Source organism: Epinephelus lanceolatus, chromosome 13, assembly GCF_041903045.1.
Source record: "Epinephelus lanceolatus isolate andai-2023 chromosome 13, ASM4190304v1, whole genome shotgun sequence".
NCBI classification, from domain to species: Eukaryota; Metazoa; Chordata; class Actinopteri; order Perciformes; family Serranidae; genus Epinephelus; species Epinephelus lanceolatus.
Genome location: NC_135746.1, coordinates 18,252,941 through 18,274,660, shown reverse-complemented (window position 1 = coordinate 18,274,660; position 21,720 = coordinate 18,252,941). Strand labels below are relative to the sequence as shown.

The 21,720-nt window shown below is 40.3% G+C and overlaps 1 protein-coding gene across 1 annotated transcript in view; it reads left to right on the top strand.

Moving 5' to 3' along the window:
* Nucleotides 1-17,430, top strand: part of rab32a (RAB32a, member RAS oncogene family) — a 32,149-nt gene extending 14,719 nt beyond the window's left edge. Inside the window, exons 2-3 of the mRNA XM_033647914.2 lie at nt 6,222-6,499; nt 16,118-17,430. Of these exons, the coding sequence (XP_033503805.1) occupies nt 6,222-6,499; nt 16,118-16,267 (428 nt within the window). The 3' untranslated portion in view covers nt 16,268-17,430. The remainder of the gene's footprint in view (nt 1-6,221; nt 6,500-16,117) is intronic.
* The last annotated feature ends 4,290 nt before the right edge of the window (nt 17,431-21,720 follow it).

Below are 21,720 nucleotides of genomic sequence, written 5' to 3'. Positions count from 1 at the left end.
TCTGCTAACACTGCTTGTGTATCAAAAGCCTGATAAAGCTTAGTTCTCTGTGCCATAGACCTCCATTACTGACCAAGAAAAACATCAGTTAGACACATTATTGCACCAGATGACATGCTCTGTATTTTTCAATAGCATTGTAGTTAATTTGAAGTAAACATGTACTGTGCTGCTGTTGTTAATATTCACAAACAGTCCCAACAAATATATTATTTACTCCTGTTTGACTAACGATTAAAGATTGTATAAAATATCAATCAATCAATCAATTTTATTTATAAAGCCCAATATCACAAATCACAGTTTGCCTCACAGGGCTTTTACAGCATATGACATCTCTCTGTCCTTAGGACCCTAATGGATGTAATTACCATGACGTCAAAATCTAGGTATGCTGTGAAACTGCGCCCACTTAGGGCAACAAAATTTGTCTTGGGTGCGACAGTACAATAGACAACAAGAAAGGACAACAGAGAGGATACCTGCACACCCAGACAACTGGGGTGGACAGTTACTAAAAGGTCCACAGGCTGAGATCAATGTAAAATAGTCAATTTATTCTAGACATCCATGCACAAGGAGAAGGGTGCTCAAAGTGCAAAAAATGAAGTGAATGTCTCCTCTACCACCATAACGTCACCCAATTGTTTGGACTCCCATTTTGAAGCCTTGAATTTGGCAATTTAGCTGTTGCCATCTTGGCTTTTTGAAGCCAGAAGCCAGAAGAGCTAACCCTAATGCTAGCTGCTAGCTTTGTTAGCACGGTGCGTTTACAGTTAATGTTAACTGTAAAAAGTTACCTGTGATAATGCTAAGGCTAATTTTTGCAAGTGAAAAACAGGCATGAAAACATTACAACAAAATGGAGGCTACTTACCAGAAAAACTAAAGAGCCTTTGAGAGTCTTTCATTAAATGAAACACTGCACATGGCGTCTTTAGGCTACCAAAATGTAAGGCTACTATTAACTTTCATTAACTGAAAACACACTAAAATAACAACGGCTACAGCTATGCCTATACTCTGTGAATCTGGAGTTACGCCATTGTTACGTTAGCTAACCAACGTGGTAGCAACTTGTCAACTCACGGCACCCACCTGTTACTGACAGCATCCACTCCTGTAATTATGCATAACTTTCAGCTTTAATAAGATGTTGCTAGGTAAATTATATAAAAATTGACCCCTGTCCTGTTGTTATGAAGGGGGGATTAAGTAGCTAGAGAGACCTGAACCATTTTCTGTACCAGGCTGTAAACTCATGCTTTTGATCTCGACCATTTATTGAAAGCTAGCATAGTCAAAGATAAACAGACTAGCATACAGCTTCTTGACGGTGCAAATACTACGTTACCCAGCGGCCCTTTTGTGTGAGTCCTAGCAACACATAATGCTCACGGTCACAGTGACCTTTAGTGACTAATGTAAATAACTAAGCTACATCCAAATCATATCACAGGGTGAAGGGGAATTAACTTGCTTTTGGAGCCAGCCTCAAGTGGTCATTCCAGGAACTGCAGTTTTTGGCACTTACGCGTTTGCTTCATTTTTCAGCCCCCGAAATTGCTGCTTGCAAATGATAGCTAAAAACTGCATTACACAGCTGTTTAAGGAAGTGTTTTGGCTTTTTGAAAAATGAGATAATATATCCGTAAACTGCAGATTCATATCTTTAGTTGGAATTTCCAGCCCTGGGGCTGAGGGCCGCAGACTGGCTGGGGAAATCGAAAGGTATTTAGAGGCGGGCTAAAGCAATGTTGCTTTCAGTTTCAGGGGTTTTACTGACAGTCACAAAAATATAGAATATTACCACACCGTATCCTTTAACAACAGACAACACGAGGCACTCTGAGGTCATTCAACAAAGAGTGCTTTTATCCAACAAAGCAATTAGAAGTGGTGCTGAATGTTCTTCAGCAACAGGAGTGGGTTTGTAAACGCAGCTGAATGATTATCAGGACTTACTTATGACACTTTAAAGGTCACACATCATGGGATTTGCTGTAATGTTAGCGACTTCTGCGTGGAACCACAGCACCTTAATAATACGCCAAATAACTCATTTACACCCCACAGTCAGGTGTGTATGTGTGAGTGTGCATGTGTGATATTGATTGATATAATCACACCATATGAGTTTTTCCATCCAGACGGTTCTCTCCCAGGAGCGAGGTTAACACCCTCAGACTGCCTGTGCTCGCACATCGACCTCGCAATAAGGACCGGACGTGTGAGAAGATCAAGTGAAGTGTTGATTGTAGACAATGACACGCTGTCATGGCCTCTTCGGTTTTATGGAACAGTTTGTCCTCAGTTCCTAGAAGAAATTATTAATCATATTTAGTCTCATTAAATAAACTCTTTGTAGGTAAAAGAGTCAGAAGATGAATTACATAAAGCGTGTACTCACAGGCTTTTTTTTGTGGGCAAGTCTGTGTGTGCTGGCCAACCTTGCAAGTCACTTTATGTAAACCAGTTCTTTTTCCAAGGTGAGCAGGCAAAAATGACATTTTCAGCCATTTTACCAGTTCTTGTCCATGTTTTCAGCTGAGCACAAAAGTCGTTTGTGGATGGTATGACGGTCATTGCATAGTAATATTTCTCCTGACCTGTCCTTGTTGCTCTATTCACTTGGACAAGATTTCATTTACCTGAATAAAACACGATTGACTGTGTTCTTTAATATCATTCAGTCCACAGGTTCTGGCTAAACATTATACTGGGCTCAGTCAGATGTGCAATAAAAAAAAAAGAACATGAGTGCCTTGAAAATGATTAAGTAATTATTTCTATACTGTGCCTCAGCCTCCACTCTGCTGGATGTATGAGCTCCACAAGGCCTGGAAATGAAAGCCTTATTTCAGTCTATCGGCTCTTTATCCCACTGTGTCGTGTCTCTGGTGAATTCACCTGGGGTTATATCAGCTAAAATTAGACTCTCAATTATGAGCAATTACCGTCAGGCCTGTGGGCCCCACAGTGTATTCACTCTCTTGCTCACACCCGCACTGCGCCACGCCACTCCAGCTCCTTGCGTGGCTGGGTAAGTACCCACAGCAAAGCGAAAGTATGCTGGGAGAAGCTGTGCTCGCAGTTCCTGAATCCTCTTCCTGGTTCATTTTCTATTTTGTAACTCGGCTTTAGCGGACACTAACTGTCACTGTACAATTACACTTTCCCCGTAGGCTTTCTGGAATCGGAGCAGTGTAGCAAAAATATGTGCTAAAACTGTCAAATGCTACCTCCAGTCTTTGGACGCTTGATATGATTGCAGAGACGGAATATGAAAATGTGTTAAATGAGCAGGCACAAGCTGTGATCCAGCGTAAAGACGTGATAGCCCTGTCAGCAGAAATCAGAACACTTAATCATGTAATCTGCTGTCAAATCTGAGTCATGAATGTTTTTTTGATGATACTATAGGTGCATTTTTTTTCTTTATAGCAAAACTCATCAATTATATGTGCATGTGAATACCACTTGGGAGTTTAGGGACATTTAACCACATGAAGCTCATGTTTAGGATGGTGACTGATCATACGTAACTGATGTTGGCACACAAAAACTCAAAACGGGAACTATATTTGGAAGGGTTATGCAAGATCACGTGTGTGTGTGTGTCAGAGAGAAACTATTTTTTTGTGTGTAGAGAAAACACTGCTGTCATCAGAAGTTATACAACCATATTCCTTCATACACCTTTAGCTGCTTTTGTTGTCTCTGACCTCTCTGAAACATATAGTTGATGTTTGAATTCTTTTGAAGAATCTCCAAAACTTTCTGCCTGAAAAATGTTTTCATTTTGCATTTGCAACCCAGACTGTCTAGATAAGTCACAGATTATGATCACAGCTATAACCTGTTCATGCTTGTGCTCAGATCCCTCTTGCTACCGGCAGCGTCAACACACCTGACTGTCTGGGCACCCGGTAAAAGAGTGAGCATCAGATCCCACTCACTGGGCCTGTTTTTCAGTTACCAACTCATCTGCTCTGGTTGCATTTTAAGGGAACAAACTAATCTGTGGTTACAGGATACATCTGGTGATTTTTCATCATCAACAAATCCCATGAGAAGACCAAAACCAAGTGTACAGCTACAGCCTGATAGAGCTGACTAGCTCATTCCTTTGTCTTTAACTATTAATAACATCAATTAAAAACATCATTGTGACATATTTCTTCAATTCATTGAACTGTAGCATTGTACGTTTATTTTGAGTTGATCCCACAAACTCTGTAATGCTGTTTTAAATACTTGTATGTCCAAATGTGTATTCATCCGCACATGAAAATAGTCCCCAGTGAATGCACTATTTACTTTTATTTGAGTAATGTTTGTTTAAAGCTACAGTGCCCAGCTGTTGTAGGAAATTATTTTGTTGTCTGTAAAACTGAAAGTATTGTGATCCGTCTTCAAAAGATAAAGGCAAGTATTGAGTACAATACACATTGTTGGTTTTAGTCTTTTTCATGGGATTTTATGACTGTACAGAGAATATGTGGTATGTTACAGTACCCATATTACCATAATTTTTAGTATGCCAGAAAAAGATTCAGTATATCCCTATAGATAGTTTGTCAAAAGCAGTATGCCAAAAATACCAGGGTTCTAACCCAAAGTGCTTTGTGTAGTGGAAGATAAGTCACATCCACTATGCTGCAGATAGATGACAGCTAATTGAGCTGACTTGGCAGAGATGGCTGCCATCTTGTTTTTACACAGATTAGTGTATTCTACTCTTACTACAGCTAGATGGCACAAAAAAGTGTCCATGAATGAGGACAACAGGTCTAAGTTAAGAGGAATCAAGTATAAGGTCAAGAAATAATCCTCCAGGACTGTAACATGCTCATGTTTAACCCAAACAGTGTGTCAGGTGACTGCAGTTGGTTCAGATCGAGGTCGGAACGGAACGCATTCTCACCATAAACAAACCGCACCAGAGTTTTTTTTTTATACTTCAAATTTCACGCTATGGACTGCGATGGATATATGAGCATGACAGTCAAAGTTCAAGGCACAATGTTATGATGAAGTAGTATGTCCAAGTTATACTCCATGCAACAGTAGTATTGAAAATAAACAGAAGTACGAAGGTAAAGGATTTCGACGGCTTTATCAATTTAGCTTTAAATACTCCATGTGCTGAAAGTCGAAGGCTGTCACTGTTGCTGTTTACCATGCCTAGCAAAAAACCATAAGTGCTGCGCAACAGCAAAGGGAGGTTTACTGATGTAAAGACAAAACGGCTGCTTCTTAGGATTACAGACATAAATACAGCGATCCGAGGTAGAAATCAAGATCTTTTGATCAGAGAGGTATGCTTGAACGTGTGACTTCAGCCGAGTGTTACCAGAGATACTTTACGCCGGCTGATCATAGATTCACTTCCCCATCATTGAGGTACTGCACTGCACGCCTCGGTGAACACTTATGCTAAGGTGAAGTGATGTGGGCAGACTAGAAGATATGTTCCTGGAATTTCTTTCTCACCTCCATATCTGTTTCCGCTTAAAGGTTTCACTTTAAATGAGCTAATTAAGGTAATGGAAATTTTCAGGGGACTTTGAATGAGTTATGACCATGGTTGTGTTTTTTATGATGTGAAGGCATCTAAAAACTAATATACACTTCAAATACACAAAAAACTGAACAATACCTGACTTAATCTTTAAAGAGTTGGTGTTAATACAGTCAGTCAATTTAACAGAAGTATAAAACAAACCCTTAAAGTGGTCTAGTTGTGTTTAAGTAGAGTCCTCGTCAGATTGATAGTGACACTAAATATCCTGCTAGTAATTCCCCTTGCTTTGCCTTTGTGAAGTATCATCTCAGATTTTCTCAGAGAATGACTACAGAGAAAGAGCTTATTATTATGGCAGATTACTTCTGCCATTCTCTGTGCGGATTAGGCCCATGGCAAATTAGGAAAAGTAGGTCGAATAAGAACCATCTCTACCCTCATCATTTTTTGGCTACGTTTTGAGAAGGAAAATCATTGAGTTCTCAATGGAGTTGGAAAGGAATGAGAGTGAGGTACTTATATCTTGCCAAGATCAGGAACAGACATCCTTGAAATAGTGTTTTGTCACTTTGGTTCGGACGTTTAATCACATCTGCTTCTGAAGGATCCAAACCCAGAAACCTATTACTCATCTAGCTCTTAGCTGCTTTGTAAAATGGCAAATATCCCGCTAAGTTCTCTTCCTCTACCCCAGGTCAGGAACGATTCGGGAACATGACACGAGTGTACTACAAAGAGGCCGTGGGGGCATTTGTGGTGTTCGATGTGACGAGGGGCTCTACGTTTGAGGCGGTGTCTAAGTGGAAGCACGACCTGGACAGCAAGGTGAAGCTGGCTAATGGCAACCCCATCCCCTCAGTGCTTCTGGCCAATAAATGCGACCAGAAGAAAGACAGCTCCAACAGCACAGCCCTAATGGACAATTTCTGCAAAGAGACTGGCTTTCTGGGCTGGTTTGAAACCTCAGCCAAGGTGAGAGATTAATGCATTAGACGAGGAAGCTATTAGGCGCACATAGGCGTCAAACAGATCAATGCGCTTCTAAGTACAATACTATTTGTATCTGTTGAATGGGCTTTTTTAAAAAAAAAATCTTCGCTTTGATGTTTCGTTTTTATTTGTGGTTACTCTACACATAGGCAAATAATGAGACAGTGAGCCCTGAGCGGGATATGCAAAAGGCCTTATCACAAGCAAGAAGCACAGACTTTATGATGGTTTTGCCTCTGTTATTGTTTTGTATCTCTTTGTGGTTTTTTGTGCGTCTCTGAAGTAATTTGTATGTTTAGTCATTTTGTCTTTGTCTTTGTGGTTGTTTTGCGTCTCTTCGCTATTGTTTTGTGTCTCTTTGAAGTCGTTTTGTGTCTCTCTGAGGTCATTTTGTGCCTCTTTGTAGTCATTTTGTGCCTCTTTGTTGTTTTGTGTCTCTTTGTGGTTGTTTGTGTCTCTTTGTGGTTTTGTGTTTCTTTGTAGTCGCTTTTGAGTCTAAGGTCACTTTGTGCCTCTTTGAAGTATTTATGTGTCTTTCTGGTGGGTTTGTGTCTTTGTTGTTTTTGTGTCTCTTTGTAGTCATTTTGTGTCTCTCAGGTCATTTTGTGTCTCTTTGTAGTCATTTTGTGTCTCTCTGAGGTCATCGTGTGTCTCTTACGGGGTTGTTTTGTATCTCTTTGTAGTCATTTTGTGTCTCTTTGTGGTTGTTTTGTGTCGCTTTGTAGTCATTTTGTGTCTCTTTGTAGTCATTTTGTGTCTCTTTGAGGTCATTGTGTGTCTCTTAGTGGTTGTTTTGTATCTCTTTGTAGTCATTTTGTGTCCCTTTGCGGTTGTTTTGTGTCTCTTAGCAGTCATTTTGTGTATCCTTGTTGTTGTTTTGTGTCGCTTTGCTTTCTTTTTACATTTCTTTGAGGTCATTTTGTGTCTGTGGGGTTGTTTTTTTTTTCTTTGTGTCATTTTGTGTCTCTTTGTGGTTGTTTTGTGTCTCTTTTAGTCAGTTTGTGTCTCTGAAGTTACTTTTCATCCCTCTTTGGTCTTTTAGTGTCTCTGTGGGGTCATACAGAGTCTCTTCCTGGTGAATTTGTGTCAGTTTGAGTGACATTTTTGCAGGTGAAGGCCAGGGGATGCCTAAATTGGGCCCCTGGGCCTGTGCCTGGTAGGCCCTTTCAGTGATCCATCCATGACACTTCACTTCAGCAGCATGAAATTACCAAAGTTAGGGCTCATATTAATGCCGGCTGAAATATGTTGCATAATGAGGTTACATATCTCCTTTTAAAGCTTCTTGAGTAATGGTTCAAACTTGACCAGTAATAGCTTCAAACCTTATTTTACGCATGAACGTGACTTGTGAGCAGCAAATCAGATATGATAAGAGCTGTAAGATGCCCTCACAGCTGAGTCAAAATAAAAAAGGAGCCACTGGACTTTTATAGTTAAGACTGAATGGCTTCCTCACTGCTCATGACAGGAAATCCTCCAGGCCCCTCCTAAATGGTGTAATCACACTGGTTACACTGTGGCAATTGTGAAATACTTACACGAAGTAATGGTTTTTGTTATCACTCACTCAGCAGTTATTCTTATTAACATTTTTTATCTTAAATTCAGTGTTAAGTATGGCGGTTTGTAGATAATTGGCAAAGTTTTAAAGACTTTGATTCTCAATTTGACCATTATATTAAATTACTGAAGTTATTTTTATATTGCATACATGATAGAGTTTGGATTTTGTGACAACCATTTTTTCATTATTATCCTGCTGTCTTTGTCATTCATGCACAACGTCTATGGACATTTATCTTCCCTACCAGTGAAAAGATTAGTTGGACAGCTGGTGCGATATGGTATCACATGACGTTGACTGATGTTGCAGCTCAGAGCTGTGAGGCTGGGCTCTTAAAGGGATGTGAAAGATAATGTTTGGGAGTGTTTCTCCTCAACTTTGGTGATGGTGTCAGAGTGTTGGTGCTACTGTGTTTGTGTCTCTAGGCTGTGCTTTGTACTTCTGTATTTCTTTGTGGTAAAAATTTGATAAATTGAGATTGTTTTGGCTGCCTCTGCCTTCAACAGAGTTAAGTGTTGGGGTGTCGGTAGCGTGGTGGATAGTGCCGGCGCCCCATATACAGAGGCGATGCCTCACTGCAGCAGTCGCAGGTTCGATTCCGGCTTGCAACCCTTTGCTGCATGTCATCCCCCCACTCTCTGTCTCTCCCCATTCCATACTGTCCTGTTAATTAAAGGCAAAAAGCCCAAAAAATAATCTTTAAAAAACAAAGTTAAGTGTAGTAATCAGTAAAGAGATAAATTTGTACATGTAAGGACCAACAAAATATGTGACTGTTAAGTCTGAAGTGATGGAAGGAGTATTTAAATCCTTTACTAAAGTAGAAATAGTGATACCACACGATGAAAAGTCCTGCATGTAACATTTTACCTAACAAAAAGATATTGACAACAAAATGAACTTAAAGCAGAAGTGTGGGACCTTTGCATGTAAATGAAAGTGCATTATGTTCAAGCCCTTGCCAGACCAGTTCACCAGTGATTTCCTAGTCCACCAATAGTCGTCATTTACTGTAGGGTCATTAGTCAACTAGTGGCCCGCATGTTTCTGAAATTAATGGGTTAGGGTTAGGGTTAGTAATGATTGTACTAAGTGGCTAATGGGCATGTAGCTACTTCCATGTTTCAGATGATACGTCATGTTTGTAGTTGACCAATGAAGATGAGTTTACATATCACCTTGGGTTTGTCCTTCACCTTCTCAGAATGATCCCACACTTTGGATTTCCTGCCCGACATGTTATTAACTAGCCTGTGGAATAACTGCAGGTACCAGCCCTGTAAAGTAACGTGACGCCTGTCTGACTGCTGAGCGTGGCCTCTTCCTGTGTCTGTCCTTTCAAATCAAATTCCCACATGGTCCAGTCAAATAGGTTTTGATTTTGAGAAGTAAGCAGTAGCTGTGAAACAAATTCAATGGAGTAAAAGGGCACTTACTATTTACTTTGAATTGTGGGTACAATTACCCAAAACAATGCACAGTACTTGAGTAAATCCACTGACTCACTGTCCACAGCTGTTTGTCTGTGTTCTGAGGCTTGTGTTATCTGATCAAGTGCAAACTCTTGATGCTATAATACAAGACTCATCAGCAGGTAACTGTGTGCGAGCATGACGCTGACACAAACAAAAGGCTGCCAGCAGTCTGTGTGTGCCACCTCATGTTCACTGATAAATTACTTCCTTTGAAAGATGCAGTTGTGTCTGACGGGTGCTTGAATAACTATGGGACTCCAGGGAAAAGCCCCCTCCGTTTCCCTCACCTCCTCTCCCCGTCACATTTGTGTCATTTTCTAGCTCAGCCTCATTCTTAGATAAAATTACTGATCCAAAATATGCTTGCAAACACACACTTCTGCTTTTTAAACCACAGCCTTTTTTGTTACTTCCATGTTGAGGAATGCTTTGATGGGTTTTGGCAGCCGGAGTAAACTTAGTTAACTCATTCCAAGTAACCTTAGTCCCTGCAGCTATGTCACGTGCTGCGTCATGTGAAGTGTGTGGGTGTGTGAGATGTGGGCAAAGCCTTTCTGGCCAGTTTCTCTCTGAGAGAGCAATGAAGTGTTGTTGTTTACTGTGCCTGTCACACTGGTTATAAACTCAACCTGCAACTACTTGTAACTGGAATGTTTTTTAATCAGTACCAGACTTTCTTTCAGTTTCAAAGTGACGAATCAGATTTCTTAAAGGAATACTTCCCTCTCAAAATGAATATTAGCATGTATGTGTCAGCCAGGAAATTACCCACCTTAAAAATCTCTTTTGTCAGCTTTAAAGTGAAGCGTACAGCGTACAACATGTGAGAGGAATAAATCACCTGAATTGATCACCCCATTTTACATTTACATTTACATGCCTCCAGTAAATGAAGAATCCAAAAATGAAGATAATTCTTGATGAGTCATAGGGCTCTGTCTTTTTTTTTTTTTTTATTAATATTTTATTGACCTTTTGGTTATTTTTCTAACATAAACAGTGTCACCGAGTGTTAGCAAATCAAGTATATGTACATGCACTATATATATATATATATATATATATATATATATACAGTACAGGCCAAAAGTTTGGACACACCTTCTCATTCAATGCGTTTTCTTTATTTTCATGACTATTTACATTGTAGATTCTCACTGAAGGCATCAAAACTATGAATGAACACATGTGGAGTTATGTACTTAACAAAAAAAGGTGAAATAACTGAAAACATGTTTTATATTCTAGTTTCTTCAAAATAACCACCCTTTGCTCTGATTACTGCTTTGCACACTCTCGGCATTCTCTCCATGAGCTTCAAGAGGTAGTCACCTGAAATGGTTTCCACTTCACAGGTGTGCCTTATCAGGGTTAATTAGTGGAATTTCTTGCTTTATCAATGGGGTTGGGACCATCAGTTGTGTTGTGCAGAAGTCAGGTTAATACACAGCCGACAGCCCTATTGGACAACTGTTAAAATTCATATTATGGCAAGAACCAATCAGCTAACTAAAGAAAAACGAGTGGCCATCATTACTTTAAGAAATGAAGGTCAGTCAGTCTGGAAAATTGCAAAAACTTTAAATGTGTCCCCAAGTGGAGTCGCAAAAACCATCAAGCGCTACAACCAAACTGGCACACATGAGGACCGACCCAGGAAAGGAAGACCAAGAGTCACCTCTGCTTCTGAGGATAAGTTCATCCGAGTCACCAGCCTCAGAAATCGCAAGTTAACAGCAGCTCAGATCAGAGACCAGATGAATGCCACACAGAGTTCTAGCAGCAGACCCATCTCTAGAACAACTGTTAAGAGGAGACTGCGCCAATCAGGCCTTCATGGTCAAATAGCTGCTAGGAAACCACTGCTAAGGAGAGGCAACAAGCAGAAGAGATTTGTTTGGGCCAAGAAACACAAGGAATGGACATTAGACCAGTGGAAATCTGTGCTTTGGTCTGATGAGTCCAAATTTGAGATCTTTGGTTCCAACCGCCGTGTCTTTGTGAGACGCAGAAAAGGTGAACGGATGGATTCCACATGCCTGGTTCCCACTGTGAAGCATGGAGGAGGAGGTGTGATGGTGTGGGGGTGTTTTGCTGGTGACACTGTTGGGGATTTATTCAAAATTGAAGGCACACTGAACCAGCATGGCTACCACAGCATCCTGCAGCGACATGCCATCCCATCCGGTTTGCGTTTAGTTGGACGATCATTTATTTTTCAACAGGACAATGACCCCAAACACACCTCCAGGCTGTGTAAGGGCTATTTGACCAAGAAGGAGAGTGATGGAGTGCTGCGGCAGATGACCTGGCCTCCACAGTCACTGGACCTGAACCCAATCGAGATGGTTTGGGGTGAGCTGGACCGCAGAGTGAAGGCAAAGGGGCCAACAAGTGCTAAACACCTCTGGGAACTCCTTCAAGACTGTTGGAAAACCATTTCAGGTGACTACCTCTTGAAGCTCATGGAGAGAATGCCAAGAGTGTGCAAAGCAGTAATCAGAGCAAAGGGTGGCTATTTTGAAGAAACTGGAATATAAAACATGTTTTCAGTTATTTCACCTTTTTTTGTTAAGTACATAACTCCACATGTGTTCATTCATAGTTTTGATGCCTTCAGTGAGAATCTACAATGTAAATAGTCATGAAAATAAAGAAAGCGCATTGAATGAGAAGGTGTGTCCAAACTTTTGGCCTGTACTGTATATATATATATATAATTTTATTTTTTACTCTATATTTTATTTTATTTTATTTTTTTCATACATACATATGCACCACAATCTACTGGGCTCAGCAACAGCAAAATTATGTCAAAACATGTAAAAAACATTTTTATCTCAGCATGATTATGCATTATTTTCTTGTATGACCTTAAAGTAAAATACTTCACTCACCAAATCTGTGCATTATTTACTCACCCCATGTTACATTGAATTTATTAAGAAAACTTTGTTTTCCTCACATGCTTCCACTGTGAACGAAGAATCCAAAAAATGAGAGTCTTGATGAATTAAATAAAAGGGGTCCATGTTTAACAACAGCAAAACTTTATCAAAACAGTTGCTAACAAACTCTTGCGCAACTTGTGCAGTATAATCCAAGTCTTGTTTATCCAGCCATATGCTCAGTACTTCCCAAACAGACAGCCCTTATGACGGGGAACTGAATTAAAAGTGAAACTTATCTTTGCTCTCCTTCATTGACAAAAACAGTAATTTTACCTCATTTAACACAGGAGTTGCTGGTCTACCACTGTCTTAATCAGTTAATTTGTTTGTGTTACTGTGTGACTTTGGTGTTTTAAAGGCGCTATATGTAAAAATGTGGCCAAAACGGTTACTGCACTCAAATTCAAAATACTGCCACGAGTCGTGTCCGCCCCCCCTCCCCTACAGATTCGAGGTTGCTGGACAGCAGCACGCTGGAGACTGATTTGTTTGCCCACGGATGGCTGCCGTGGCAGGGCCGCGTCGCCGCGTCCCTGATCTTCGGTTTTCCAGCGGACCGTTCGAGCAAGTCTGGCTTCCCTGCTGCTAACGCTGCTGCCGGGATACAGCTGAGGAGGAGCTGGCTGCTAATGCTATGTACTGGGACACTGCTAATGCTGCTTGCCGTGCTGCTGTAGCTCAGTCGTAACTGTAACTGATGCTGAGACTCTACTGACTGTGTGACTGGTAGACGGCGGTGGGTGGCGCAACAGCCAAAACACAAATTCAAAACATAAACATGATTTGCGGGCCGTAAAATTTTTTTTAAATGCAAATATTCTGGCTGTACTATTGTTGTCGGTGAGATCAGTATGTTATATGAACATTATTCCTTAGTCTCTGTGACATATTAGGAGGATTTTATGACTATTTGCTTTAGATTTCTTACATATAGCTCCTTTAAAGGGTTAGTTAGGATTCACCAAAGACACACAATAACACAAACAAACTACTGATAAAGGCAGCAACAGACCAGCAGCTCCTTGTTTTCAGCTAGGTAAAATTACTGTTTTTGTCAATGGAGATAAGTTTCAATGTCAGTTCAGTCCCTGGTCGGACATGGCAGTCTGTTTGGGAAGTACAGAGCATACGACTGAATAAGTGAGACTTGAATTATACTGCACAAGTTGTGTGACAGTTTGTAAACGAATGTTTTGATTTGCTTTTGCTGTTGTTAAACATGGACCATATTATTTAATTCTTCAGAACTTTTTAATTTTTTGGATTCTTCGGTCACAGTGAAGGCATGCGAGAAAAACAATGTTTCTTTTAACAAATTCAACATAACATTAGATGGGAGTAATCAATACAAAAATAGTCATTTTGGGGGTGAAGTATTCCTTATACATTGTTTTAATCCCAGTTTTGAAGAGTTTGAGCCTGAGGCAGGTCACTTTGTCAGATACTGAAGGGCTGTTAATGTTCTCTGGTCCTAATCAGCCTTTGTTGTGATGAAATCAACAATTTTCTCTAATTAGGAGGTTCATCTAGCTTTGATTATTGCACATCATCTACTGATTGAAAAATTGTGAAGTTATCTAGACAGCACTCATAATCATGTGATTGTACTTGCATGCACTTCCACATAACTCACAAATCTGGGCAGTAAATTTGGGCAAATAATACACTGTGGCGCTCCTGACAGATTTGTTATGACCTTCTAAAATAATAAGCAACTAGATTGTCATTGCTAACTTGATTTTTGACTTTTGCAACTCAGTTATTTTTTGTTCTATAAGCAATTTTTCAGTATACCTTAACGCCCAGGCCTCTTTGTGAACATCTCTGTTACTATAGAGCCTGGAGAAAGGCCATTAACATTCATTACCTCCTCAATCCTTGGGATGACAGCTTCTGGCCACAGTGTGAAGGACAAAAGCAAATGGTTGTTTGTACCTTGTCTCTGCTGGCGTCAGATCTCTGCTGTCTCTGTCTCCCAGCTGTTGCTTTAACAGGCTGGTTCATATTAAAGGGGGTTCATGGACTCAGGATGCAATTCTGAAAAGATGCAAAACAGCCTGTGATTCCTCCCACTGAGTGTACTTTTACAAGCTGAAGCAAGGACATGGACTGGTGTCTAGTGTGCAATATTTATTTCAATAAGCGTCTTGTCGTGACAAAGCTCAAGAATTGTGGGCCAGGATATTTCTGGGAGATTTCCAACACCTAAAGTCTGTTCAGCCCCAGATTATTTGTCCTAGGTGATGAATCGGTCTTCGTGGGATGAGACAAATACACTAGAAGTTGGGTCCAAACTAGTGTGGTGATAGGCAGACAGATTCTTCACAGAGTATTAAATTTGAAAAGATGTCCGATCAACTGTTTGGAAGATTGGATGTATATATTAGAATGCTGGTTCCCAAATGGTGGGTCAGGGTCTATTCTGAATGGACTACAAGTGACTCGCATGTGTCAGATTTGTAAAAAATACATTTTATTTTTAAGTTCAGTGAGTTTCTGGCACAAAGCTTTTAGAATGAAGTGGTGTTTCCTGCTGTAGAGTGAGTGACTAATGGACAGCTACCTGACAGAGACAGCAAACTAGCTCGATGACATGGCCAAACGCAAGTATATGTAAGCAAGCTGTATGTATTAAACTGTGTGGACCTTGAAATAATGACTAAGGGGAAATCTGGACACTGTGGCTGGACCAGTTGGGAACCACTGGATTAGAAAATGGGGCAAATACTTAAACTTCCTGGAGGGCCCTTGACATGGACCACAATTTGTAGGCAGTCGCATTTTTTTGTTTTGTGTCTTATTCTATGCCAAAAACTGAGCATAGCATTAGTTCAGGCAGGACACGATGTCAAGCTCAGCTCACATCCCAGCTACATCAGCTGATCTCAAACAGCCCAATCAACTGATGGAGCAGCTGATTGATGGAAGGGAATCAGCTGATAGACCACATGATTCCTTTCTATGCAACCAATTGGCGAATCTCATTCAGGGTGCCCTATTTAAACTGCTGTGGCCTGCCTACTGTTGCTGCTTCCTCTGCAAGCTGCTTTGCAACCTCCTCCTTTTCATGTTGTGTCTGACTTATCAGTGTCATTTCTGTTTGTCATTGATGCTGCTCTGTTTTGTTCCCGGGGGGTCTTGGCTGCTGCTCTCCCTGCCTTTGGCTTTCCATGTGGGAGCATGGAAGAGGCTCTCTGCGTAGACCCAAGGAAAGGCAGAGGCCCCAGAACAGAGCCATACGGCCAAATGTAATACTGCAAATGGAAATTAAGTTCTCTTTGACTCAGGTGTTCTTAACTGAAACGTGTATTTATTTTGTACTTCCTTGTTTTGCGATGGTTTATTTGGTAAGTTTTGTCTCATTAAAAAAATGTGTCCACTGCATATGATGGAGAACGTCTATATTGTCAACCAAGGCTAATTGCATATACAGTGATGACAAATTGGATTGTATGGTGTGGTTGGTTTGTATATTTTGTGAAGCATTTCATTTTGTACTCTGTTAAAAAAAATAAATAAATAAACTCTGTTAAAATAATAAAAATGGTTAATCAAAGAAAAAGTTTCTTATCACCACTTTGACATACTGTTTTGTTACTTTTCCCAGGAAAACATCAACGTCGATGAGGCAGCACGTTTCCTGGTAGAGAATATCTTGGCTAATGACAAAGGTTTGCCGTATGAGGAGAGCAATGGAGACCGTATCAAACTGGACCAGGAGGCAGTGGCTGCTGAGAGCAAGTCAGGCTGCTGTTGACACTTGATCCATCCATATTAGCCATCCGCCTCCCTTTGGCAAGGTTCAACCCGGGCACCCAGCATGTGGCTCTCAGCGCTCTACTGCAGCCTCTCTGAGGAATATGAATTAGTGGGTCTTCAAAGCTCTGGGATCTTCTCCTCTCTGCACTGATGCCCGTTTGACCTGCACATCCAAGTTTCTCGTAGTTGTCTTTTGACCAGAATAGAAGCCCAATTTTATCTTGATGTTGTCGCAACTGTTGTCACTGTCTCTATCGGACTGTTTCCTTCTTTGTCTCACACACAGCGTCTTTATTATTGTGTTTGTCTCGCTGCTTATTTTCCTGATTGTGTATTCCACCACCAACTAAACTATGACCCCCACCCAGCTCTCCATGCTGGGACCACACTGCCCCTCCTGTTGCCCCGACAACCTCTGAAGCCCTGGACTATGCCATGCCTGAGAAGGGGGTGCAAACTAAGCAGGAATTTAAGAAACACAAGCTCAAAAACAACCTGTAACCTCTTAATTTCTGCCACTTGGTCTTTTTTTATTTCAGTATCTTTGTCATTTAACATTTATCTGTGAAACAAGACCCTGTATTGTTTTCAGATGGACGTCAATGACGGCACACTCATATTTGGGTTTCCAGCTGCTTTCTAGACTACTGTGTAAAAAGTAAGCAAACAGGCATCACAGCTACACCTTATCAAGTGTAACATATCTCATTGTTGTCATGAACTGTTGTCTTAACGCCATTTCTTCTCTGACGTTACGTGCCATTATACAGTTTTTGTTATGTTAATTAGTGGGTACACTTTTTGTTATTCACTCAAACATGTACAGACACCACAAAGACGGACAATACAGTATTTCAGAAAAAACTCTAACAACGATACTACGAGACATTGAGAAATCTTTGTTTGATTGTCCACCAGTATGAAAATGTAGATCTGATTACAGTATGTATTTTCTCTTAAATGTGTTGGGTCATGCATGAGGCAACTGGTGAGATACATGTATAAAAACAGAATCAGACAGAGAAATACACTCTCTTGTACATTAAAGTATTCAGATGAAATATGAAGGATTTTTTTTTTTAAACTTGGAGTTGAGATTAAATTTACATGTGAAAATACTTTAAATCTACAAGACCAAAATAGAATAAACATTTTAACAGATTTGTGTTGTCCACTAGTGATTAGACTGGCTGATCTAGTTTATCTACTGCATTTATATATCCTCCCGAGACCCTGTGTCCTCATATGAAGACATCACATTTTGGGTTTACTTGACCTTATACTTTATTCTACTTAACTTAGACCTGTTGTCCTCGTTCATGGACACCTTTCTGTGCAATCAAGTGGTAGTAAGACCACAATACACTAATTTGATCACATTTTAGGGTTGAAACTTGTTTATTTATGATTAATAATGTTTATAATTTGATACAGCAACAAATTTGACCAATTTTAGCAACAGTAACAAGCTAAGACACTGTTAATTAGGATGTACTCATTGGAAGACATTAGGACTTTATTATCGTCTCATTTGAGGACTTAATCATTGTTGACAATGTTTAGTTTTTTATACTTATCGGGTCCTACTGATCCCAAATAGACTGGGAGCTTGGGTTCGGGTCTCAGGAGGATATAACATAACAAAACACTGGAGCATTGGTTGGCCAACATGCCCCACATTATTCATAACTCAATCAATCATATGGTCTTCTGATAGAGAAGCTAAGTCAATGAATAAATGAGATCTGCACCATATACTTAAAGGGACACATTGCTGATTTTCAACCAGTTTTGTGTCATAATAATGTGGGTAGCATATGCAAATGAACTATGTTAAACTTCACTTTAGCTTACCAGCACCCAAATCTCCCTGCTCGCTTGTCAGAGAAAATCTGTCAGATGAAGAAGGTACTGTTGCTCGAACCACATCTTGTGCTTCCTCATTTTTGTGAAGGAGGTTAAAAAGAGGAGACATGGCGTCATATGACATCATATCCTTAGGGTACAGCACATGCAATCTGGTCTACAGTTGCTGAAAGGTTCAATACCTCGAGCACTATAATAGAACATATGGACATGGTTGAATCGTTTGATACGAAAAATAAAGATATGGGGGAGAATTAAAATTCTGCAATTACTGAAAAGTTCATTGATAAAAGACAATAAACAAATGTGTTCTTAATGAAAAGGTTTCATTATATATCCGCTACCATCAAGTTTAACCCTAACCCAAAAACCTTCAGTCAGGCCCAGCATGTCCAAAGAGGCCAAAACAAATGCACTCAAATAGCACCTGAGTCGACACTATGCCTTCGTTTCTAGCGCCGTCTTCTGTAACCCTTCAACACTGCAAATCCAGTACCACTGTACGTATGTAATACCTCATAGCTACTATGTGGTCAGAGAGCGTGTCCCAGTCTTTACTTAATAGCCTTCACTTTTGTATGCCCACCACTACCACAGAAACAACTTTCAGAAGCACATAGAAATAGAAAGCCACCTCTTTCCTCTTAACTCCAAAAAGTTAAAACTAGGCTGTTCTAATAAAATACAAGTCAAGATTCTGTGACTGCATTACCTATTTCTCACCTTAAATGTCTTCAGAAACATATTTTAGTGCACTGTTTAGCTGTAATACAAGAGTTTGTGAACAGGAAGTGAGCGACATACTGTTTCCTGTATTGCGTATTGAGAGTCTGACAATACTGAGATCAAAAGGTAAAACAAGGCAGCGCTGATCAAATATGAACCAAGATTCTGTTACTGCGTTGCCTAAAATGCCTTCAGAAATATATTTTAGTGCACTGTTTAATTGTACTATGAGATTGTTTGTGACCAACCAGCTGCCATGTTGCTTTTAAATGAGCTGAAACCATGAATGTATTAGGAGACCTGGATACAGCATTGGCAGGAGAGCTCCGTTTATTCCTTTGAAAGTTGCTAGGTGGAGCATGAAGCCAAAATCGCTCTGTTTACGGGGTATGAAATTACCCGGTTAATCAGCCCTGTGTCCGCATCATTTGGCCTATAGAGCAGGTGCACTCAAGACTTATAGCCGCTGAGCATAACCAAGCATGACCGAGCAGCCAGCAGATGACTTCCGATTTAGCGCTCCACTAGCTAACTTGGAACTGGGATGAAATACTTTAACCTTGTGGCTCTTTAAGACTCTCCAAATGCTATCAGACCAAATGGATTTAATCTTGATTATGGAAAGAGTCATTTTGTGGGGGTTGTGACATGTATCCACTGATATATGCATCTCATTCTTAATATAAGTCTATGGGAAACTTTCTGGGCCCAATAGTATGACATGACGGATCGCGGAAATTGCAGTACCGCTGTTTGGCCACTATGAAAATTGGCCTCAAAGGCTGGCACACTTCCTGGGGGTCTGGCTGAAACCAACTTGCTTCACCTCACCCACCAGCTGAAGTGTTTATTGGTCTGGTAAAGTATTTGTGTCCTTCTACCACACAGACAGCCCAGTTTTATGAAAAGACCATTTTTCCAGCAGTGAAATACTTCTTTAAAGCACAGCATTTGGCTCATATATAGTTCAAACATTTTGTTTCCCTGCATGGATATTATGTTTCTTTGTTCCGAGCAAATGTTTTAGATTATACAATTACCTGTTTTTAACAGGCACATAGAAATCTTGGTTTAAGCCATTCAAGCTGGGTTTATACTCATTTGAACAGATTTCCAAAACAGCACAAGCAATAATGCATGGTGCAGGCAATTGCAGGTTCCTGGGAGTTAGATCTAAAATGGCAGCAATGGCAGAGCTGCTGAAGCAACACTACAGAATGACAATAGTGGCAACATCAACTTTGAAAGCAGGCCTAAGTATTAGTCACCCTAATGAAAAGCACAGATTAAAGGCCACTGATGAGGACAATGGCTGTCATAAGAGTCAACCAAGTTTCACTTCCACAACCTCAACAGTGTACATTCTGTATAATCTGTCACTGTATGTGTGTCGAGCCAACGCTGGTAAACACAATACCTACAGTGTTATGTTTCCCTTGAAGAAACTAGTAGCACAAATGGATGAAGTTGTATGTGTGAAAGCTACAACTCAGACTGCCTGTGTGTGTGTGAGTGTGCGTGTGTTTAAGAGAGAGAGACAGGACCATGTGACTCCACTCAAGAATCAGTGTGTGATAGTCATCAGACACTGCTCTCACCACTACAGCTTGTGCTCTTACACACACACCTAACTGTTACCAGAGCTGGTATGCAATGGAGGCGTGCCAGTTGTTTAGTGTACAAGCATCACAGCAGCTATCATTGAGTGCTAATACTGCTATTCACGTCACCTCGTTAAAACACTTCAGCATGCATTTCAGACAGAGCTGGAGCCTTGACAGCTCACTGATGTATTGCTTTTCAGCTCTGAGTGTACTTCCGTGTTTCTTTGTAAGTGGTGCCACAATTGTGCGGTTCCGCAGAGTGAGCCATATGTGCATCACATGGTGACAGCCTTGAGGTAACACAATGCAATCCAATACCACGGCCTTCAGGAAGCTGCAGCCATTGTGATGCTTTTGCTGCTACACTTGGATCACAGTGGTGAGATGGACTGAAAGGTATTGATTCAGGCAAATTCTGAGGCTGTTTCCAATGTTTTGTCAGTTTATTTATAAAACAATAAGCCCACATGTTTAAAGGGATAGCTCAGATTTTTTGAAATGATGTTGTACGGTGTATTTATCTAGTAATTGTCAGTCAGCACGGCCCCAGTTGGAGAAGAAGCAGGCTGGAGTCCAACATGGAAGCTAAGACTGACATCTACTGTACGTAATAGACTGACTAGAGATAAGTACCCCATGCAACACTACTTAAAAAAAATCAAAACTACCCCTTAAGTATTGGTATTTACATTTTGTAGCTCTCAAGTAACTTTCTGTAAGGGACTGTTCTTTACTTATCAGAGAAGGAGGGTGTCTGGGGTGTGACATTTTGTTTTTTGATCCTCCCTGAAGCTACAAATATTTTTCCTTAAGCCTTCCTGAGTGATTGATGGAAAGTGCATGGCCCTCCCCTCCACCCAAAAATTACTTATTCATTTTTCAAAACTTACACTTTGATGTTTAAAAGTTAAAAATTGAAGTTGATGACGAAATCCTGGAGTTGAAAACCCTTTGGGTTTTCACTCTTGTGGTGTAAGTTGGACAGTTAATACAAATGCTTTATTGTTGGACAAATTTGAAATGAGTCTTAGAATAAAGTTATATTGATGAAATATTACTGTTTTTTACGTTCAGGTTTGGTTATGTTTTTTATTTGATGGAAGTGTTCATTGCATATAATGTCTCAGAGGACCATTGGAAATTTGAAAATCCAGCGATAATGTAAGGCAGGTTTCTCTCTCGTGTCTTACCTATAAACTTACGAGTTACTGAATGTACTATTAAAGGGCTGTGAGGAGTGAAGTAAGTGCACAGG